General features: G+C 41.0%; 1 protein-coding gene across 1 annotated transcript in view; it reads left to right on the top strand.

Moving 5' to 3' along the window:
• Positions 1 to 23,962, top strand: part of Adamts20 (ADAM metallopeptidase with thrombospondin type 1 motif 20) — a 116,216-nt gene that overhangs the window by 52,481 nt on the left and 39,773 nt on the right. The window contains exons 16-28 of the mRNA XM_041642648.1: positions 2,573 to 2,668; positions 5,864 to 6,030; positions 6,175 to 6,304; positions 11,259 to 11,385; positions 13,921 to 14,131; positions 14,236 to 14,400; positions 15,076 to 15,240; positions 16,226 to 16,345; positions 16,862 to 16,969; positions 17,687 to 17,851; positions 17,952 to 18,242; positions 19,096 to 19,257; positions 20,563 to 20,736. Coding sequence (XP_041498582.1) covers positions 2,573 to 2,668; positions 5,864 to 6,030; positions 6,175 to 6,304; positions 11,259 to 11,385; positions 13,921 to 14,131; positions 14,236 to 14,400; positions 15,076 to 15,240; positions 16,226 to 16,345; positions 16,862 to 16,969; positions 17,687 to 17,851; positions 17,952 to 18,242; positions 19,096 to 19,257; positions 20,563 to 20,736 — 2,081 coding nt within the window. The remainder of the gene's footprint in view (positions 1 to 2,572; positions 2,669 to 5,863; positions 6,031 to 6,174; positions 6,305 to 11,258; positions 11,386 to 13,920; positions 14,132 to 14,235; positions 14,401 to 15,075; positions 15,241 to 16,225; positions 16,346 to 16,861; positions 16,970 to 17,686; positions 17,852 to 17,951; positions 18,243 to 19,095; positions 19,258 to 20,562; positions 20,737 to 23,962) is intronic.

The following is a 23,962-nucleotide window of genomic DNA, read 5'->3' as shown; positions in this document are numbered from 1 at the left end:
TCTAGTGTACAATCTCTGTTGTACAGCAGAAATGTGTAATCTGAGTCCTCAGTCCAGAATGATTGTTAGTGAAAATCTCCAAATGTAAAGAATAAGTCTTGAGTCGGGTATGTTATTTGAATTAAGAATTCACTTCCCCAAGACAAACCTGATTCTATGTTTTGTTGTCTCTGTTTTTGAAATGAGGTCCAGTGTATCCCTGACAGGTCTAGAACTTACGACCTCTTGCCCTTGACTTCTCAGGTGCTGAGACTGCAGGCATGCACCATTGGATGCATTAATGAAAATCAAACAGTAAATCCAGTAGTATTTGACCATATTGTGTGAATTTTCTCCAAATTTTGGAAACCTTTTCACGATGTTTCTTTTAAGTTAGAATGTGTATATTTATGACTTTTCTGGGAAACTTGGTTTTAATGATTTTAATACTTGAAGTCCTTCCTTCCTCTCTCCCTTCCCCCTTCCCTCTCTCCCTCATTCCCTCCCTTCCTCTTTCCTTCTCTCCCTCCCCTTTCCCTTCTCTCCGCAAGGAAATGCCTGGTCTATGTGTTGTGTTTGTTTTTACTGCTGTATTGAAAATGTTGACTGAAAGTAAAGGGTGAAAATTTTAACCTAAATGTTGGCTCATAATTGCCACCTCACTGATTTCCCAAGCAGCATGTGTGATATAGTTCCAGTGGGAACTTGGCAATGATTTCAATTTTATTTGAAGCTGTTTTAAGGCCACCTCCGACATTTTGAATTCTAAACTTTCCTCGGGAAATTCTCCCTCTTTTAATAGTGTTACAGAAGACTTTAAAACTTCCCTGTACAGTAAAAACTTAATTCCTACAGTATTATTTTTCAGCATTAAAGTATGTTCATATGATTGATCTTAAGATGCTGCTGGTAACTATTCCGATGAAAGGGTATAACTTAAGATTCCATTTTTAAATTTTTATCTATATGAGAAGCAGTATTTTAATATACTGGAGATGGGCTTGTGTGTTCCCAACATGTTCTTTTTCTCTTTGTTACCGATGATTTCATGTGAGTTACATTCTTGGATTCTTTTGGGTAACCATAACACAGGCTTGTGATTGACCACAGTGACAAAAAAATATTTCACAGTACAAAAGCACATATATCAAGTTAGAACTGAAAACCTAACCTGGAGAAAACTGTGTTCCTCCTTCCCATACCCATGGGAAACCTTGAGCAAACCATTTGCAGGGTAGGGAAAAAAGTTTACAACATCTGCCCCCTGGTGGCTACCTCCATTCTGGCATCTTTTTGGTACAATGGGCTTGCTTGCATCAAGGTACTGGAGACTCAGGGAAGAAGCTGATGAGGCTGTTTTATGGTGAGAGTTGTCTGGATTAAAATTAATCTTGGAGATTATAAGATAGAGTATACATAAAGTAGTCAAACTGTCACCTTTATGCTTAAGTTGAGACACTTTAAAAAATTAAGTTAGGTTGCTCCAAAAGCCTAGAGGCATTCTGGCACCATGATCTTTATGTAATCATGGGGCAGTGTTTTCAAATTTAATGCATAAAAAATTACAGCTCTTATTCATGTACTAAACTGAGGGAATTAATTTTTTAAAAAAGGGACAAGGAAAATCCTGGGATAACATCTCTAGAGCATGCTAAGTCCTGTGCTTTCCCCGAGGGATCTAGCTAGCTAGCTATGAGAGTGTTTTTCGGAATAATGTCAGGAAAAGTTTTTTCTTTTTATTTAATGTGTATTTTATACTGCATTTCCTCTTCAAACAGTGCCAATATCGTGGAATTTGATTCAATAAACTACAGTTACTACTTTCATCCTGCTTCAGTAAACTTTACTTTTCTTGTAACAGATATTGGTAGACTTTAAAAACTAATGTAAAGTTTGGGTGTAAATATGGAGATCCTAGTTTGAGGTACAAACTAAAAGCTTAATTAAAAAATAAATTTTCTATTACTGTTTCTCAATATAAAATCTGTTGCCATCAGTCTTCCTAAACATCATGTCAGTGGCCAATTATATTGATAGCCCTAGATTTGTGAATAGCATTTGAAATCCTGGACTAAAATGTGTGGATTCAAGGTAAACATTTTCTATACTCAGAATTTCAGAAGTAGTAAAACTAATTAGGAACTGTTGGACTTTAAGAATCTCGAGGTTGGAGCTGAAGAGATGGCTCAGAAATCCTTGCTACTCTTGCAGAAGACCCGAGTTCAGTTCTCAGGACCCACATCAGGTGGCTCCCAACTGCCTTAGCCCCAGCTCCAGATATTTGAAACCCTCTTCTGGTCTCGGCAGACACCCCCATCCCACTCACACAGATAAAAACATATACAATAATAAATATAAAATCCTAAGATTCTGAACCTCACGGTCAGTGTATTTGGGTGGTTGCCTTTATTCACTCTTGCATAGTGTTAAGTGTTGGTTCAGATGGAAAATCACAAACTACTTCGTCATATTTTAAAGGCTAGGAAGAAATGAAAAGTGTGGCTGTGCCATTCCAGTCTTGCAGGCACTTGGTGGTAACAGTTGGTGAAATGTCTGTGTTTATAAAATTTACATGTCCGAAATTCTATTGCAGGATACAATGTTGTCGTCAAGATTCCTGCAGGGGCAACAAATATTGAGATCCTCCAGCACAGCTATTCGGGAAGACCCGAAGATGACAACTACCTTGGTAAACATGTAGTAAGCAGCAGCTGGTGTGTGGTTTGTGTGTAATTTCTCAGAGGTCTGCGGTTGATGGAGCTCTTTCTACACCTTTAGACATATGTTCTTCTTAAGCTACACAAAATAAACCCTATTCTAAGGAAAAAGGAAATAATGGAAAAATTAGTTTTTGTTTTCCATTATAGTATTTTAGGTAACTAAAGTTGGTATTCAGTTCCAGTTGTATGCGTAGTCAGAGTAAAATTCTAGTCTTTCTGACGCTCACTGTAGCACTCCGACTTTCCATAAGAGTTTTTTTTTACCATGTGGTGAAAGTACTTGAATGTAGTTTTATTTCAAGTTCTGTAAATAACTAGCCTCATATTTTGAGATGTCACTGAATGTGGTTATTGTGTATTTCTTGAGTATAGATACATTTTGTTATCTTTTAAAAAATATCTTTCAGATTTGGAGAATTCTGCTTAGATAGAAATATGTGAAGGTATTTACAAAGATTTTTCTCCCCACAATGAGCCAATTCCTGAATTTTCTAATTCCTCCAACTGGTGATGTGTAGCCGATGAGGCAATTTTTCTGCTTCAAATTAATTTGATTTAAATATTGTCCCATGTAACTAATACATACAACTAGCCATATGACTTTGTTATGAACAGTTAATGTCAGAAAGAATATATGACATTATCGAGTCAAGTATACAGGGGATAGCTTTTTAATAGGTTCCGGATTTCTTTGGTGTGAAAACTTAGACTTTTACAATCACAAGCAGCTGGACTTGTCCACACAAGTGTATATGCTAAAAATTCCGTTGAACTCTTCACTTAGGAGTGATTGACTTCATGCGCTGTCACTTTGATTGCCATGAATGCAAAACATTTCCCAAATAGAATTGAATGCAATGGTCTTACTTTTCTGTCCTGTTGTATTTAATTGGTATTATTTTTCTTCTACTTAAACATTTTGCCTCGGTTTGTAGCCAGAGATGTGTGCTGCTAAAATGTAGATAAATAATCAACCTGGTCATATCTTCCTGGGAATAGTCCATGGGTTCTCCCCAAGTATAAAAGTCAGAGATGTTCTAGCAAAGAAAGTGCTGTGCACACAGTAGCATGAGACTCGAGTCTGACGTATAGAGAAAGTACTGTCTGTGCAGACAGTAACGTGGACACTTGAGTCTGACTTATAGAGAAAGGGCTGTGTGCACAGTAACGTGGAGACTTGACTCTAACAATGAGGAAAATAAAGAAATGAGTCACTGGAAGATTTTTTTAAAAGAATTTATTGTTTGAGAGTTTCATGTCACCAAAAGTCCCCTCAATAGGCACGCGGACATTGTGTACATTAGAGAAAGCTCATCTCCTTACACAGAGAGTTTCTGTTCCATGGGACAAGTGTAAAGCTTGGTTTGTTCTTTAGTGTCATCTGCACAGTTCCTTCGGCTGTCAGCATCAGTAACCTGTATGCATCGGGTGAGGCCCGATGCCAACTCCTTATTTTCTTCAAGATTCCTTTTCAGGTCTCACGGAAATTTTAACTCAAGTAAAAAAAAAAATCAAGAGAGACACACTTGGTTAATACAGAGTTTATTATTATAAAATACAGAGTGTTCTAGGGTCTTGAGAATTAAACATAAAAGGCTAATCTTGTATGATTTATGTAACTTCTACAAATACTTTCCCGATCTGATTGTGGCTAATTGCCTTGTGTGGTTGAAAGTTTTATTAGCTCTGATGCGTAGCTGAAGAGACTGATGCAGAGGCTTGTGTGAGAACACATGGCGATCAATGGGAGTTCCTCTACTGCACTGCTATGGATTTCCTGTAACTCCATGTATATTCATTTATAATCTATTTACATATACAGATATGAAACAAGACCAGGCTACTAGTATATCCCATATAATAACATATTCTAGTATAATATAATAATATATTATCATTTGTAATAACATATAATAATTCTAGTCCTGTTTCATATCTGTATATGTTTATAGTATATATGTGGATATATACAAGTGTACGTGTATGACAGGCATCTTAGTTACTTTGTTGCTGTGATAAGAATACCTGGACAGAAGAAATGAAAGAGAAGCATGTTAGTTTGGGCTTACATTTCAGGAGAATATTCCGTCATGGAGAGAAGGTCCTGGCAACAGAGCTCAGGGCAGCTGGTGACAGTCCAGCCACAGTTGGGGGCAGAGGATGACGGCTGCTTGTGCTCAGAGCTAGCATTCTCCTTCTTGTGCAGATCAGATCTGAGTCCAGGGAATGGTGCTGCTCAGTGTCAGGGAATTCTAACCTCAGTAATCCTAATCAAGATGACCTTTCACAGACCTGGCTAGTGCCTTACCTAATCCAGATGGTCCCTCTCGGGAAGCTGGCCTTCTAGGTGATTCTAGATACGATCAAGTTGATAATATTAACCATCACTGGGCTTGCGTCAATTCCAATAGGAAAGAGAACGAAAAGGGGTGTGAACCTAAAGGAAGGTAGGGATATTATTTTGAAAACAGTCACATGTATCAGTGGCGATCAAGAGCCTCTTTGTGAATAACTGTGGGCATTTCTGTGAGGGATGGTGAACACCACTAGTGTTTTAAGATACTGTTCTGATCTCAACTCAGTGGTCACACAGATGGCCCTGGCTGAATGGACCATGAAACCAACCCAAAAGTCATGAACCAGGCCAAAGGACTAGTAGACAGGAGTGAGAGGGGGTAGATTGGGAGGGCAGAGGCAGGGCGAGTAGACAGGATGCATCATGTCCACGTATGAAATTGCCAAAGGGCTAACTTACTTCATTTAGAAATTTGGCCTTGAAATTAAGGCTTTGCACGTTTGTTCCCAATCAAGTGTAAAAGGCATGCAGATGGGCTGTCCTATGTTCTCTAATGACTGATTGGTGGGTGCTCTGGTTCCTCCCGCTTCTCCTGTCCTGTGTCCTTCCTGTTTCGTGCCTCTGAGAAGGTTCTAGAATACAACAGCGTAGGGCGAATCTGTCTTAATATATTTGGCTGTTTTGTTGAAGTTTTCTTATTCACAGGTTAGAGACCACAGTGCAGTAAAGTAGTTTATTTCCTTAGCGTCTATTTGTATTTACTTTCTTTAGATTCAGGTAAAGAAGTTGAGTTTAAAAGTGAGGAAAGTTAACTCCATCCTGTTTGCCGGATCTACCATTTCATGAACTGCATCACATTGTTTTACAGCGTTATCTGACACGCACGGGAACTTTCTTCTGAATGGAAATTTTGTTGTAAGTATGGCAAAGAAAGAAATCAACGTCCAGGGAGCTATCTTCGAATACAGTGGATCAAACAACTCGATTGAAAGAATTAATAGCACCGACCGGCTGGAAGTGGAGCTCGTTCTGCAGGTAACGGCCTGTAGGCAGCGGCGAGACTTGGTCGTGGTCTTATTAGAATACTAGTTAAGTGCTTAACATAGTTAGCTGTAAAAGCAATGTCTTAAGAGTATGTCTTTTATAAATTAATTGTCTGTTCCTCTGTATTTTATTGAGGTGCTATGTGTAGGTAACTTATACAACCCTGACGTGCGCTATTCCTTCAACATCCCCATTAAGGAGAGGAATGACCTGTTCTCCTGGGATCCATATGGGCCGTGGCAAGACTGTCCCAAAATGTGCCAAGGTACCCTGGCCTTAAATAAGAGACCCAAGCTGGTGTATGCTGGTATTGTTTGGTTCCTCTTAAGTCTGGCTGGCTAATGAGTCTTTCCATAGATGGAGCATTCAGACATGCATCGTGCCCTCTCTGCCCCCTCCAACTTGCTCTGTCTTGACTCTCCCATCAACGCTGCTGTCTTCATGGTTCTTCACTGTCTGTCTTCTCCTCTCCCTGTTGCTTTCCAGGGTAGTACCAACCCCCCTGCCCCAGTTGCTCCCCTCCACACAGTTTGCCTTTAAGACTCCATCTGTCTCTTACTGTTGTAATGTCAACCATTCATTTTATTTCCCTTGCTTGGACATGAGAAGATACATTTGTATCATGGCATGCAAAGCTGAAAGGATCAGAGGGGAAAAGAGAAAAGCAAGAAGAGAGATAGCAGAGGGGAAGATGGAAACAGTGGAGTCATATGTAGTCTGTAATAGTGGATGGTTTGTGATATAATGCTATGTTCAGTGCAGGCAATATTTATTGAGGGGCTGTTTTGGCTCAGGTTGTTAATTTATTTATTTATTTATTTATTTATTTATTTATTTATTGAGATGGTTTCTCTGTAGCTTTGGAGCTTGTCCTGGAAACTAGCTCTTGTAGACCAGGCTGGCCTCGAACTCACAGAGATCAACCTGCCTCTGCTTCCCTAGTGCTGGGATTAAAGGCAGGCACCACCATTTCCCCTCTGGCTCAGGTTATTATTAAGAGCTAAATTTTGTACTCCGATATAGCCCATGCATAAGGATCTCCATGTAAATGCAATGGCATGGCTATTCAAGGAGATTCCTCAGATAAGGCGGTAGGAGTTTTAGTGTGGACACCAAGGCGTAGAGTTTCTATAGAATGGAATATGAAGGGTTGCAGTGGATTAGAGGGAGGAGGCTCAGAACAGTATGTGGATGAGAAAAGGTGGGTGCAGAGGCAGTGGCCCTGGCTGATGAGAATCATCTTCTCATCTCACCTGACAGATGTCAAAGGACCAGCGGTGCTCACCGTGAAAGGCGTTGCCTCCATCTCTTGGCAGCGGGCTGCTCAAGATGACTGCAGGGAATGGTGTCCTGTCACTGTGTGGGCTGGCATCTCGGGACAGACACAGTAATAGGAGATGCCAGATCAACTGGGGTCAATGCTAGAGTAGAGAGAGTGCGCTGGCAAAACTGTGTGTATTAGGGTTTCTCTTCTGCGACAAAACATCCTGACCCAAAGCAACTTGGGGAGGAAAGGCATCACCCACCATTCAAACAGTGATCAAGTGCCTGTCCCACAGAGAGCTATAAGCCAGTCTTAGGAGGCATTTTCTCAGTTGAGGTTCCCTCTCTCAGATGACTCTAGCTTGTGTCGAGTTGACAGAAATCTGACCAGGGCACTAGGGAAGTTCAAGGAGTCATTTTGACAAAGAGGCCTTGGATGAACTTAGCAGAAGACAAGTAGAGTTTGAAAATGTGGGACCAGCCGCCCTGCACAGTGTAAACAGGTGTGTGGCTGTGGACATGGGTCCAAACCAAGCAGCAGGTGAACAGAAAGATTCTAGAATAGATTCCCCATGAAAAGAAGAGCTCTGAGAGGTTATGAGCAGAAAGATGGGAACTTCTTTTTTTTTTTATTTACATACTATGATTTGATTCTTTGTGTAACCCTGTGGCTTGTGGCTTGTTTTTCTGCATTCTGAAAGTAATTATTACTCAAGATTTTAGAACAGCTGTGCACTTTAGTTTACAATTTTCTTATTTTTTCTTTATTTTTGCATTATTACTCTTTGATCTTGTGCTCAAGAATTTGTCTTCTTTTGCGCTCATTTTGTGAATGCCCCCTTTAAGTACCACTTCAATCTTATTTTGAGAATTCTATTGAGTTTTTCTTAATTTTGTGAGTCCCCCCGCCCACCTTTTTGGTTTTTTTCGAGACAAGGTTTCTCTGTAGCTTTGGTGCCTGTCCTGGAACTAGCTCTTGTAGACCAGGCTGGCCTCGAACTCACAGAGATCCGCCTACCTCTGCCTCCTGAGTGCTGGGATTAAAGGCGTGTGCCACCATTGACCAGCATGTGTCCTCTTTTATACCTACCTCCACCATTATGGGAAACAGACCTCAGTATGGTATGGAGAAGAAAAGGTCATTTGTGGGGACTTACTGTCTTTGAAATATTGCCACTCAGTTCTTACACTCTCCCAATTCTGGTGGGAATTCTAGATAGATGACTTCTCTTTAGGTACACGAAGGCCTTGCCCTTTGGTCTTCTCTTCCACTTGCCTTGTGATTCCTTGTGCTTGCATGGGACATTTTCCACTCTTGAAGCTTTATGACATGTTTCCTTGGTTCTAATGACGTCAGAGAACAAGATGCACTGCTGTGTGGCTTCCTTCTAGAAACCCAACTGGGGAAACAGGGAGATGAAGGCAGGACAGACACAGACACAGGTACTGAGAAGCTGGGATTGGGTGGAGCCCGGCTGTGCCAGGTGGGGCAGCAGAAACTAGGAAGCTGAGCATGTTTAACTATGCGCATGAGGAGAAGGGTCACCAGTCTCCAGGTGTGCCTCTGTAGAGGAGCAGTCTCTCGCTGTAACTATCTAGCGAAGGAAGCTTCAGCTACACTCTGTCAACATCTGCGCATGGAACAGAGGAAGGCATTGCCAGTTTCCAGGGCCCTCGGGCATTGGTCTTTGACAACAATGCACATCCACTGGGGCTTCCTTGGCTGCCTGCGTGGGTTCCTTGGTGTGGTGTTCTTTCTCGTCGTTTTCCTGGGAATTATGTCAATATTTTTAGAAATAGAGTCTTGAAAATTTTTTGATGATTTTCTCAGCAGCTTTTTTGCCTAAAGTTTGTATTGCTTGAAAGCAAAACCTCTCAAATTAGAACCTTATAGTGTCTTGTCTTTTGGCCTCCTTGTTTGGTAGCTCTAGGGATGTTTGTTTCATTGATTCTCTTGTGTTTTGAGCCTTCCTGAACTCTTTGTTAATGCTTTTTTAATATTTAAGAACTAAAATCACTTCCCCACGAATCAGTGGGACAAGACCCTAAAGTCAGCTGACCATCCTTTCTTAGAGAACAGTGCACCAAGAAAGAAAAATCTCCTGCCTTGCATGGTCACGGTCACGTGAGGGGAAGATGAAATTGTTCTGGATCCAGGGGCCACAGAGAGTGCAGTGAGCTGGGAGGTCACCCCGTATGAGAGTGTCTTCCTGCATCAACCCGTTTCTGTCAAGGGTGACCTAGCTTTTCTGTGCTGTGTCTTCGGGTTTCTCTTCTCTAGCCCCGTGCTGTCTAGCATGGCAGCCACCAGCCATGTGTGGCCAGTCCGTATCAATGTGCTCCATGTGTGAACTACCCACTGGATCTTGAAGATTAAAAGGGAAGAAGACATTAAAATATATTTTAATAATTTGTATATTAGTATGTTCAAATAATCAGATTTTATATGCTTAGGTTAAATATAAGCATCATTAAAATTAATTTGGCTAGTATCATTTTGTTTTACTATAGTTAAAGGAAGTACAAAATGACATTCGTGACTCACGGGCTCCACTGGTGGCTATCTTTCCAATATGACTTTTAATCTATTCTTTGTTTTCCACCCCTCATACATCCACAAGGTTGACTTCTTCCTCCTTGGCTCCGATAATGGCTTTTATCCTTTGCTTTTCGTCTTCACAATTTCCTCTTCTCTTCTGTTTCTTTTCTTTTCTTTTGCTCCTTTACATATATGCTTCTACAAAACCATTTGTATTTATTTTAAAAAGGGCTTAGGAGAGATCTGAGATAAACACATGTTCGTGTTTAGTTAACTAGTTAACTGGGAGTTCAAAGTTGAGCATTCACAAAGCAGAAATTTGATCATGTCACGGACTGCTCGGACTCTGAAGATGATGCGGATTCACGGTGCCCTGACTCTGGGCACCAGTTGCTTTGGCTGTGGCTGTGCTGGAGAGAAACAGCTGCCCTATCTGCATGGGGTGAGCTGAGGACATTGTTGACCAGTCTAAACTTTGGGCTTCATTGCCGTGTCCTGCTCTGTGTAGCTAAGATCATCCACACCACGGAAACAACAGCAGACCTTACTTTTGGAGTAGCTTTAGTCCCAGCAAACAGTGGATGTACAGAAAGAACCGGATATCCCTATTTCCTCACCCCGCCCCTCCCTCTTCCCTGCTGCTCTGCTATGAGTGCTTGTGTCTTTCGACACGTGTGTATAGCTAGCAGGCTAGTTCTGATCCTTAATGACCAGCTGATGCCTGCAGTGCGCATGAGAGCTCGTTCTTCTTGCTGTGAATTCCGTGAATGTTGGCGAATAAACGGTGACATGTTTCTACATTCCACTGTCATACAGAGGGAATCATAGCCCTTACCCATGCCCAGGCCTTGCCTCTCCTGTCTTGCAAGGCCTATGGAACTACTAATCTTTGGGTTTCTTGTAATCAGCTTTCTCATTCCTGAGTCTAGTCTGAAAGGTCGGCCCCACATAGGCAGTGCTGTTCTGGAGGAGAGAGAAAGAACGAGCGCTGATTGGAACTGTCACAGGCCGTCTCTCCTCCAGTCAGTTCACATAAGTGTCATGTTACCTGACATGCAGGTTGTCATAACACTGTAGGAGTACCCATGGAGAAGTAATCCATGGGGACAATGATCTCGTAATAACACACCATCCGTGCTGGCCCCAGCCCTGCCTTCCAATCCCTGCTGTTACACTTACCCCCTTACCCGGCCCATCTTCCTTTTGGCCTCCATACTGAGCAAAGTCCTCCCCAGCCAGCGAGGATTCAGCTTAGATAAAGGAACTCCTGACAAGACTGATGTCCTAGTGACCTGGGAATAATACCAAACATTTCTGCTTTCCTACCTGAATCATGTAGGCTTGTTTTTATGATTATGGAACACCTATTTGTATAGACTTCTCTTTAATTTTTAATTTTCATTTCACTCTGGCTAAGGTCTTCATAGGAGGAAAATTGTCTGCATTCGTAAGAGTGACCGTGCAGTCGTGTCCGATCAAAGTTGTGGCCACTTACCGCTGCCCTTGCTTGTGACGGAAAAGTGTAACGCAGATTGTGAACTCAGGTAAAGAGAACTGGTGTGTAATGGAGATGGACTCATCATTAGATAAGGTTGCTGCACAGTGCCTCCCACGGAGCCAGCAGTCATTAACATCTGTCCTCTGCCTTGTCCTTTAGAATATGTCAGACTCACTAATTCGTGTTCATGCTCAGTATTTCATGTGACTTTTGAATTAATAGTATTAGTGAAATACCCATGTGTAGGTCTCAAATTTTGTGTACAATAGGGATAATTTAGTCTGTAAAGTAAATTCAGAAAAGTTCTAATCTGGAAGTCCGTGGTTTCAAGATTTGAAATACTAAGTCCACGTAGCATGACTTTGTAATACCCACTGATATTAGGACCCAATAAGTAATATTTGAGAATGAAAAAAAATATAGGTTGAGTTCCCTGGTACATTGGAATTGAACTAATATATTAATATTCCTAAGAGAAGTGTAAGCAAGTTGGTCCTTCTACCCCAAATTCTAAATTTCTTAAGGATTTGTGTGTGAGTGTGTAGGCATGTGTGGGTAACAGATTAACAAACTGATATAAGCTAAAAGCAATGATTCAAAAACCCCATATTCCTATTAAATTTACATTGTGGTGGTGATGTTTAATATTCAGAGATAGCCAAATCTCTTCTTTGCACATGAAGCTTGGGAATTTGAATGTACTGTTGTGTCATGCGAAGGCACATGAAAAAGCTTGTGGGAATGGCTAGTGGAGTTGCACGGAGCACAGGGGGGTCCTTTCAGGAAAGGGGGTCTCTGCCTCATGCTTCCTTAGACTGGGGTATGCATATTCCGTGATAAACTCTAGACTACCATTGGGATAATTTGGCCAGAGTTACTATATTTACTTCATGAAAAATATTTGTTCACAAATATTTCTAAATAGAAAATGCAGGAGTTAGCAAGAGGTTGTGCTATATGTTACAAGAAAACGATTTTGCCAGCTTTCAAAGCCTGTATATAAATTGCTGTGGTAAGATTCCCAGCCTCCAACTCCCATTCATGTAACAAGGTTTGGCCTGGGAGTCAGTGTATCCCATGGAGTCTTTAGTCGACCGTGAGTGCCAGTCGTGATCAACATCATATGCTCTCAAGAAAACTTGCAGTTCTGGGACACACCTCCAAAGTTGCCACCAGCTGTTCGAGTGACACCCAAAACAGTGTTTATACACACACGCACACACACACACACACACGCACACACACACACATATGTGTATATATATATATATATATTATAGTACATATATAGCTTTAGAACAACTAAGATTTCATTTGGAAGATTGTAAAATCTCTCTTTCTCCCCTGCCCCCTCTCTCTCTCTCTCTCTCTCTCTCTCTCTCTCTCTCTCTCTCTCACACACACACACACACACACACACACACATGTTTAAACCATTGGAACCCAATCTCTGAGCCTCATTTTCCAATACAAGAACTTTTCTTTTCTTTTTATTTTCATAAAACACATTTTAATTCATTGGACATGATATTCTTATTTTTCTAAGCTTTTGTATTCTTCAGAAAGCTGCTTATGAACCCTACATTGAGTTTTACCATCTTCCCATGCACTCTGTTTATCAGTAGAGAGTAGAGCATTTATAATCTGACTATATCTGAAAACACACCTTGAGGTCAACATTCCTGTGCTGAGCCAATACTGACTACTCATCTCAATCTGCTTCCCTGGTCCTGTAAAGACAGCAAACTACACAGAACCCCACTGCGGACGCCCCACCCTTAGGGCTGAGCCACCCTCCTAGAGTAACACAGATCACTATAGATCTGCAAACACACACTCTGACACTTTTTGTATCATACAGATTGAGACTACACAGGATCTTCCTTGACCCAGCAGCTCCCAGGTCCTAGGAACGCCACTGAATCACACTTAGTAACAACAGACTTGGGTCAAAGCAAGCAAGCAAGTGAACAAACAAAAAACCTTTCTGAGATACTGTCTCACTATGTAGCCCAGGCTATCCCTGAACTTACAGACTTCCTGCTTGGCCTTCCAGGTGCAAAGTGTTATGAAAATGATTAGAAACCAAGGCAACTACTTGTAGCACTCAAACTGTTTGATAACTCAGCGTGGACATTTGATTCAATGTGGTTTTATTTTAAAATTTGCAAAGCTGACGGAGTGATCTGAGTTTTTGTTAAAAGAAAGCAGTTTTCACAGTTTATATTCATCTTTTAGCTTTTGTTGAATAATAACAGGAAAGGAAGTATCTGTTCAAGATCATCCTCACTTCTGGATGCTAAGCCAGGCTCCTGGCATCCTGTGGTAAAGTCAGTCACCTCCTGGTCAGGTTCATAGCCAGCCCTCTGGCAGCAGGGGGCCAGCTCTCCTGCAGAGAATACAACAAAAGGCCCAATACAAGAACTTTTCGTACCTAATTCAATGATTTATCAAATAATTTCTAGTGGATTATCCATAAGCTCTTAAAAGTTCTAAAAACTGAATTATGCCCAAGAGCCTGAATCTGTTTTAAATCAATATCCATAAGCCTTACTCCTAAATGCAGCAACATCTTCTCTAGGTGGCACATCACCGGCAAAAGTGAATGCTCATCCCAGTGTGGCCAAGGCTACAGGACCCTTGACGTTCACTGCATGAAGTATTCCATTCATCAAGGGCAGACTGTTCCGGTAGAAGACCACTACTGTGGTGACCAGCTCAAACCCCCGACCCGAGAGCCGTGCCATGGCAGCTGTGTTTTAGCGAGGTGGCATTATTCAGAATGGTCCCAGGTAAAATAAAAATGCCTCTCTTTTTGCCAGTTAAATGTTTCTATTTCTCTAAAAGGGTATCTTGGTTAAAATTTTGATTTTTTTTCCTGTTTGTTTTTAATTAGTGTTCTCGGAGTTGCGGAGGCGGGGAGAAGACTCGAGAGTCCTACTGTGTAAATGGCTTTGGCCACCGCCTTGATGACCGACAGTGCCAAGTGCTTCCGCGGGTGATGCTTGGGAATTGCAATGAGTTTCCTTGTCCCAGCTGGGTTACTAGTGAGTGGAGTGAGGTAACACTGAACACGTGCCTTAGAAAAACTGCTGTAATGTCTTGCTAGGGAAACTCACAGTCCAAGACTGTAAGATTCAAATGTGTTTATCATAAAAGCAGTTTTAAAAAAGTAAAACTACCTAGTTCTTCTACTATTTGTAATTATCAGGCCAGCAGTGACGTTTGCTGAGATTTAGTCTCTAACCAACTTCATAAAAAGCAGCAGTGCAAGCATTACTTCCTCAAAGGCTAGTTTTGGAGTTCTGTTATTAGAACAAATGGATATTTTAATGGGACTTTGATGCATTTATTTATTATTTTTTATCAGTAAAAACTGGGGAGTCACATATTCGGGTAAGAACCTGAATGATCAGAGAATCGGTGGAAAAGCAACCAGTGATCTCTGTCCAAAAGGGCTGAAGCTCTCTCTATGGCCTCTCTATGGCCTTACTACTCCCAATCTGTCCTCAGTCCTCCAAAACCTCTATGGTTAACTTTGATCAGCTAGTGGCTAGCTCTGCCCTCTGAGTCAAAGCAAGCTTTGTGGTTGTAATACGATCAAAACATCCACAGCAGGGCCTAAGTGGCAGATGTGGGGGCCGCTGGTTTATCCAGTGAATGGCTCTTGAGGACTAGGGAAGAAACATTTGAGATCTTTGTGTCACTTTGTGATGCAGCTGTTTTAACTTCCCAGTGTCCTGCCACGTGTGGAAAGGGAATGCAGCAGCGGCAGGTTTGGTGTCAGCTGAGTGACGACCCCCTGAGCGATGGCTTCTGTAATGCCAGTACCAAGCCCGAGTCCCTGAGACCCTGTGAGCTCCGGGCATGCACTTCTTGGCATGTAGGCCCCTGGGGTCCTGTGAGTATATGACGGGGCCGTCTGCTTTTGCCCATCTGTATAGGGAATGACAGAAAGGCTGTATAATAGTCCACCCTCTCCTCAGGAGACTCTTTAAAATGTGGGTTGACATCTGAGGAGCTGGGACAATGGCTCAATGGGTAAAGTCCCTTGCTACCAAAGATTGATATTTTGAGTTTGATCCCTGGAACTCTTATAAAGGTGGAAAGGGAAAATGGACTGTCTGATGTCCATACATGTGCAATGGCATGTGTTTGTATACACACATACACACAAACATGTAAAGTAATAATTGAAAAGTGCTTTCTGAAAATGCAGCCCAATATCAGTAGAATTTTGACATTGCTGATAGTTTTGCCTTGCTTAATATTTCAGCTTTGTTTTTGAATTTAATTTAACCCAAAATGCTGAAAACACTTGCTTTTAGCAACTTCAAGAATGTATAAATATGTCCAGTATCTGTGCTTACATCGCTATTCCTGGGTTTGGGAGTCTTACTGGGAGGCCCTGAGGTGAACGACAGTTAGAGCAAGTAAAGGTGGGGAGTTCAGACCCAAGGAGGCTGCCAAGGGTGATGGAAGACTCCCCTAATTTCCTTAGCACATACTTCCTTATAGGTAAGGAACTTCACTTAACATATGACATCGGGCAGGTTTTTATAACCAAAGTTGTGTTGTCTCCACAAACAGCATAGCAGGTTTCTTTTAACATTTTTATGGTGGCAACTTTGAAAATACATTGATTATAGTGCATTTTGTTAACTGTGGTGTTTAGGTGATACCTGTACAATGGATTTGAATAAATAGGCATGTCAATTTGATTTACTAATTATAGGTCTCAAATCTGATACCAAGTGCTAGTCTGAACAGCTGCTAAGAGTACATGATATATATATATATATATATATATATATCTTTTCTGTTCACTAAGAAAGTGGGCGTTTCTGTAACCCAAACTGTCGTTGGCACCTGTGGTCTCCTTTCAGTGCACAGCCTCCTGTGGACACGGGTACCAAATGCGTGTTGTCAAGTGTGTCAGCAAGCTTTTTGGCACCATGCTAGATGACAGAGAATGCCAGGAAGCCAGCCGGCCCAGCGACAGACAGGTAAAGGCGGTCTCTTCATGGATCAGGAGCAGAAACAGTAATGAAATGGAAGGGTTGTTGATATATATCTTTTACACCCTGAAACACCTTCTGCATACAGAACATGTCCTTCTCGGTTTTGGCATGCCGTGCTCCACTCTATCTGCTTTAACTTGTACATTCCCCCTCTTCCATAGTGTCTGTGTGAATCCCATGAACTTGCAAATGTGTTCTTTTCATTGCACAGCCATACCCTCCTTCACAACGGTCCACGTTAGGACTGTTTTGAAGGACTTTGTTATTTCAGTGGTCAGATAGGATGGTGTCTGAAGGATTGGGATGCAGCCTTCCAACCCGGTACTACCTCTTGTGAGCAGTGCGTGTCTCAGCCAGGGAGAACCTAGGTCATCCATTTACATTTCAGCATACAGAATTGTTGCATTCTGAATTTGAAAAAGGAAACCCTGTACAGAATTTCATATATGGCAGATTAAAGAGATAGATGGCATTCAATAAGGTTTGTTTTTTCCGTAACAGGAATGTATGGTTGCACCTTGCTTGGTTGTTCCAAAAGTTGGGGCATCCTCCTTACCGGCCATTCCCCTGGGAAAGGCAGCCCAGTGGCGCCATGGATCTTGGACCCCAGTAAGTGACCCCGCATGTCTGCTGTGGAGGCTTCACCCGTGTAAAAGCAGTTGCTCAGTTTTGTCAGCTTTAATGTGAGCATTCATTCTTGGGTATTTGATGGGATGGAAGATTTACAGGGCTTAGATTTGGGTCGTGGAATAATAAAATCATGGCTGTCCTTTTAGCGAGCCTGTGTCTCTGTACAGGGAAGTGACCCTTCAGGGTGCGTTTTCTAGTCTGTAAAATGAAGATAATGCCTATGGTCCAGATAGCTATGAGCAGTGGCTATGTTATAGGCAGTTTCAGCTTGTCTCAACTGCAGACATTTTCATGCTGTTTTGTTTTTTAATTGAAAGCTGTTATGGATCAGCTGTTTCATCTTGCTGATCCCAGATTTTAAATTATGTGATCAGATGCCTTCTATTACAGAGCTTTCAAGGTTATTTTTTGATAATATCTAATGATGATTTTACACAAAATGTTTGCAGAACCTTTAATTTTGACATGTGATTAAATGTTGCTTTAAATATTATGGTCATTCAAGTGATTAGATCTGACTTGTAAAACTCATTATCTAAAGTGGAGAATATTACTGCCTTATGTGTATCTGATGCGGGAGATATTACTCCTCTTTTATGCTCTCCCGGAAAGCTTGGTATTGTGGGACAGAGCGGCTCCGGGTAACAAGAGTGGGGTGTGACTAAGCCCATCCCACTATCACTTGGCTTTTTAAAGTGCTCTGTGTCCTGCGGAAGGGGCAGTCAGGCCCGCTATGTGAGCTGCCGCGATGCCCAGGATGGGATGGCCGATGAGTCGCATTGTGCCCACTTGCCCCGGCCTGCTGAAGTGACCCTCTGCTTCAGCCCTTGTGGAGAATGGCAGGCAGGGAACTGGTCACCGGTAAGCATGCGTGTGAGAAAGCAGGCGCTGAATATTTAAATATAATGTTGGATATTAATGCGGGTTATTACATTGTAATGCTGGCTGCCTTTCTAATCAGTGCTCAGCTTCCTGCGGACATGGGAAAACCACTCGACACATTTTCTGCATGAACTACCACCAGCCGGTTGATGAGCGTTTCTGTGACCCTGAAGTTCGTCCTGTGATTGAACAAGAATGTAGCCTGGCAGCCTGCCCGCCCCCACACAGCCACTTCCCCAGCTCCTCCGAGCAGCCAAGCCAGTTTCCAGGCAGAAATAACCCATTAATTCATAAACCAGAAGAGAATCAAAACCAGGGGGTCCACCTGTCAATCAGAGGAAACCAGTGGAGAACAGGCCCGTGGGGAGCAGTAAGCTGTCTTTATTGAGTTATACTAATTTTGTAACTGAATCCTATTGCAGTCCTTTCCCAGATATGTGTGTAATGACATCAAATGTTTTTTAATGTGAATGTTATCTGAAGATCAATAGCTCAGTTCTTCAAAGGCCGAAAGCATTTTGATGCAGAGTACAAGCCCCCGGGGTAATCACTAACCACACTGATTACTGAGGAACCCACTTGAGAGCCGCTTGATTAGAGTCCATATCATACCAAAGAGGGCAAAGCCTGTGATAGGTAAGACTGGATGCTGGGGAGAAACAGAGCCTTGCTGAGGCGACAGTCAGGAGGCTAGTGCCGGTCCTGAGAGTGTGGGGGTCGTGAGTGCCCCTTTCAGAAGAGACTGAGGGTAGACAGGGGTGAAGGGCCAGTGACAATGCGTGTCTATTATAAAATGCCTTCCCAGTGAGACTGTAAACCGTCAATTTCTTTTTACTTAGCATCTATTTTGAGAGTGAAGGATCATTTTTTTAATGCAAATTTGAAAGACCTTTTCATCAACAATTTTTATTTATCTTTTAAGACAGGGTCTCACTCTGTAGACCATGATGGCCTGGACCTCACAGAGATCAGCCTGCCTCTGCCTTTACCTCTGCCTGAGTGCTGGGATTAAACTCATGCACTACCATGCCAAGCTTTCATCAAAAGAAAAAAAAAATTCTAATGAAGCCCTTTGTAAAAAGTCGAGTGTTTTTGACAGATTTTCTTGATTGAAATTGTGGCCCCACATGAGCGATTTGACCTCTAACCTTGCTTTGTGTCGAGCACCTTCCTCACTAAGTGTAGTGAGTGTGCCCTGTGTATTTCTGTTCTGTCCTCGTCAGTGCTCCCGAAGCTGTGCAGGAGGCCTTCAGCGCCGGGCTGTGGTCTGCCAGGATGAAGATGGGCACAGTGCTTCTTACTGTGATGTGGCCTCTAAGCCCCCAGAGTCAAATCACTGTGGCTCCGGACCCTGTCCACAATGGAATTTTGGGGACTGGGGAGAAGTAAGTCGTGCTGTCCCCCCATGTCATCTCTGAATTACAAAAGCATCATGCTTCCTGCTGTGGGATCATTTAATCTCACTATCTTGTGTGGAAACAGATTTTTAAAAGTCCTTTTGCAAGAAGCACTCTGGTGTTCCCAGAGACCATTCCGAGAGAGTGTGCAGGGTGTTACTCAACAAAACTGGATGTGCAGGCCAATATGTGTGTATGCTACCACTGTCTTTCAAACACTGTATATGCAGCCATTTAAACTTCTCAAGAAGTTAGATTGATATAGGAACAGAAAACCAAGTTGATGTTTGTGCCATGCTCTATTCTATTGCATGCCACTCATTTGGCTCATTCCTTTAAACCAAATAGTTGTGAATTATTAAGCATTTTTTTAAGGCCCAAGTACTCTTAGGCACCATTAGTGTAAAGGTAATCGAAATGTTAACTCTGACTATTAACAGCCCCCTTACCCCCTTATTTTAGATGAAAAGAAAAAGAAAAGGCTTGCTTAATGCTTTTCTGTAGGCATAATTTTCTGTCCTGCCAGCCAGCTTCCAAATAACCACACAGAGACTTCTTATAAATTTTGAAATCTTGACTGATAGCTTAGGCTTGTTTCTAACTAGCTCTTATAACTTAACCCATTTCTATTAATGAGCTTTCTCACTCTTGGCTTTATTACCTTTACTCTGTTCTGCCCATGTTGATTGCTTTCCTGCTTCCTCTGTACATGGCTGGTGACTCCAACTTCTTCCTGGCAGCATTCTCTCTGCCCCCCAAATCTTACCCATTTAGCCTTTTATTAAACAAATCACAATGACATATCCTCACACAATGTAAAAGAATATAAGAATATTCCACAACACTTTTGGAATTAGTTTTTTTTCTTTTTTAGAATGACTTTAGCACATAATTTCTCTTCAAAAGGAATTTGAAAAATCATTCTTTAAAGGGATACTTTAGCTGGCAACTAAAATGTTTCAAGTTCCTTTAAAATATACTTTAAGCTCTAGCATTGCAGATAATATTTAAATGTTGGATGAATAAATATAAACTTTAGTTGCCAGAGTGCTCACCCAGTCAGTGTGCATGAAACTGTGACTGTGACCCCCAGGACCACATAAACTGAGTGTGCTGTACACCTGTAAGTGGGGGCAGGAGGGTCAGGAGTTCAAGGTTCACCCTACATAGTCACAGAGGGAATTCCAGATCAGCTGGATTATAGGAGACTTTGTCTCAGAAGACGAAGATGGAAGAAATATAATATTCTCTTTGATGTTTACTGGGTGGAAACTTTCCTGTTTTTATTTTCAGTGCACACAAACATGTGGAGGAGGAATAAAATCAAGATTTGTCATATGCCAGTTTCCCAATGGCCAAATGGCACAGGAACAGAACTGTGAATTGCCCAAGCCACCGAGCATGATGCAATGTCATGTGCACGCCTGCCCTGGTGATGTGTCCTGGTATCGGGGACCATGGAAATCGGTACGATAGCAATCATAGTCTTATTATCGTGTTCCTTTTATGTGAATTTCCTCTTTGTAAGTAGGAAAATTCACATGCTATCTCATATCTGATTACTGCTTCTAACAGTGGACCATCGACTGTCCTGGCATGTATATTAAAGTCAACAATTTGAGTAGGAATTCATTCAAGTACTGTAATTACATACGTGTATGTCATGGTTTTATATGTATTTACTTTCTATGTGAATTTTGAACTAATTGAAATGCTTTCCTTCATTGCGTCTCTGATTAATTGGACTTGTGCATAATGTTAACCCTTTACTTGTAATAATGGCAGATTAAGGCTGTGTCTTGTTTGAGTTATGACTGTATGTGGCTTTTGTCTGTCACCATCCAATAACTGATCCCAAGCCAAATAACATTATTTTAAAATGTGTTTCCTTGCTGTTAAATTGATTGGTTTAGAATTGTGAAGATAGTAAAGACAAAGGCATTTGCTTACATAAATTGTTCATGGCTTGTTAGATACATTATAAAGAAGTATGACTCATGTAGTAATTTATTATGAATATTCATTTTTCCACTGTGTGGACTAATAGTGGCTTAGGAATATTTTAATTTTCCATTTTTTTGAGTCATAGACAGAACTCAAAGATAGTGCTAATTAATGGTTTCTTTTCTCCAATATTTTTCAAATATCTGATTGAAGTATAATTAATGCACAAATATACTAAAATTAGCATTTTATCACCGTTGTTTTTTAGATCATGAGTAAATGAATATTTTCTTTCAGATAAAAAGGTGATTTGAGACAGTAATCTATTTATAACTAAACTCACAAACTGAGCCATTTTTGTTCAAATTAAGGGGAAATCTAGCCCCTGATGGCCTTGTAGTGGCTTTGTTTTTGAGCCCAGTGGTGCTGTTTTCCCACGGAGCATGACTATGGTGCACAAGTTTTAAACTTCTTCCTGTGTCTCTGCCTTGTGATGGACCCTGAAATACCTAACTGTAAGAATTTTGAGGTCGATTTTCCATCAGGAGTCAGTGCACTGCCTGTTTGGGTATATTTCCTTGGTGCTCAGTTACATGATTTTTTTTTTCCTTGCTGTCACAGTGGCAGAGTGGACTGTATGGACCACAGTGCCTGAAGTATTGACTATCAGGCCATTTCTCAGAAAACATTGCTAGTGCCTGCTCTGTTTAATGAACACAGAACAGCGTGTCTAAAGGGTAGGGAAGAAATAGAATATTCGAACTACAGTGTTCAGTGTGAGGTTCACATAACCTTCCATTTGATACGTCCTGAAAGTGTCCACCATGGAAGCCACCTACGTCTGTGTATTGTATTGGAATATATCTGACCCTGTATTCCAGGGACATGTTTGTACATCACTCATATCCTAAGGGAGAAACTTGGATGTCCATTACGTCCTCTGTACAGGCCGCTTTTCAACCTCATAAAAATAATTGGTCCAGACAGCACCTGCGACTACAGAACGTAAGAGGGGGTTGCGGAAATCCTCGTTGTTTACTACACACCTATTCCAAAAGCAGCTAATCGAGAAATTTTAGTCTTTGCACTAGTGGAGAACTGTAATAACTATATATTTTGATAATTTGAAAATGAAGTTTTAAAAAAGTCTCAATAAATGTTTATGCCAGAATTTTTACAAACCTATTTATTTGCATGTGTAAAATATATATCATAAGAGTGCCTGGATTTCTGTTATTATATGAAGAATATTTATTTTTTCAATTAGTCTTTTATATTAAAAGGACTCAGGGCATCTGAAGTTTTGTTATCAAAACCAGGTATATATATATAATTTTTTTTGCCTCTTTCAGTATTGCTACATATTAGCCAAATTTCAGAATACCTCTTATAACAGATTAGTATTCTTTCATGAGTAATATTAATTCCTATAGACCCTGCTCATTCAGTTAGAAAATTAAGGGACTGTATATGCATACGCATGGATGAGTGCCATTAAATCTTTTTATTTTAAAGGAAAATAAAAGGAGTATATAAAATCATTATTAAAATATTTTAGAAAAAAGTATGAAGATATCCCTAGCTTTTATTCATGTTCTGAGAAACCTTGTCTTGTAATAACAAAAGGAATAAATGAATTATAACTTGTGCTTGTTAGCTGAATCACTACATTTTTGTAATGAGCCAATGTGAATGGATTGTACCTTAACTGTTCTTCGTTCATGTGTGGTGTTTGTGCTTGGCATAATGTATATGTATGCTGTATTTTCATCCCTTGCATTGGTACCTAAATGTCTTAAGCAACTGACAAACCTTACAATGTAATGAACGGTCCCTGTCTTTGGTGCTGTTTTTCGTAAGTAACAGGCTGTTAATGTCTCTTATTAAAAAGCTAACTGTTGAAAGTGAATGTTTTCATTTTTTTTCCTGAGTATTTGTATAAGTAACTACAACTTTCTAGATAACTCTTACAAACTAATATAGCAATGTAAATATGTAAGATTTACCATCCTCTTGTTCATTTAAAACTACTAGAAATGCTTACATTTTTCTTTTTATGTATTATCAGCAATGAATAAAATGTAGTGGGGGGTTATTATTACAGTTAAAATCAGACTGTTAGTTTGTGACCAGCACAATCTTTAATAGGATCATCACACTTCACACAATTGAACTGCTGGAGAAAATGCTTTTAAAATATTGATTTCCTTGTATTTCCCCACGGGCTTAAGTAGTTTTCCTAGAATGATTTTGTTCACCATGTGAAATGAATTCATGCCTGATAAGTAAATACTGTGTTCTGGGGTTGAGAACAGCACAATGGGAGCAAGGCAAATTCCATTCCTTGAAGACCCTTTCTCTTAGAACACTTTAGGAAGTTCTTTTTGGAATTGAAAGTTTGCTCTTAAAAACCCACTCACTCTGGTGCTTTTCTTTCAAAGTGTTTTTTTGGGGTAAAAGTCAAAGGAGTATAGAGAGACAAAAAAAATCATTGAATATCTAAGAAGGACGCATGCTCCCCAAACCCTCTCCGAAGTGAGCTGGTGGTCCGAGCACACACACCTGACTCCACAGCTTGCTGTGTTCATGGTTTTGTGTAACACGGCCTCTGCAGCTCTGACTTCTGGGTGAGCCTAGGAGCGGCTCGGGACAGAACGGCACCCCCAAAGCCGGCAGCTGCGCGGGAGCAAGGTCATGTGTGGGGAAACAGTCCCAAAAGCAGTCATTCATTTCATCTTTTTAAAGAGCA

Source organism: Microtus oregoni, unplaced genomic scaffold (genome assembly GCF_018167655.1).
Source record: "Microtus oregoni isolate MIOR12 unplaced genomic scaffold, Mior012 000077F_ref0000221, whole genome shotgun sequence".
NCBI classification, from domain to species: Eukaryota; Metazoa; Chordata; class Mammalia; order Rodentia; family Cricetidae; genus Microtus; species Microtus oregoni.
This window is presented reverse-complemented; position numbering and strand designations above follow the sequence as displayed.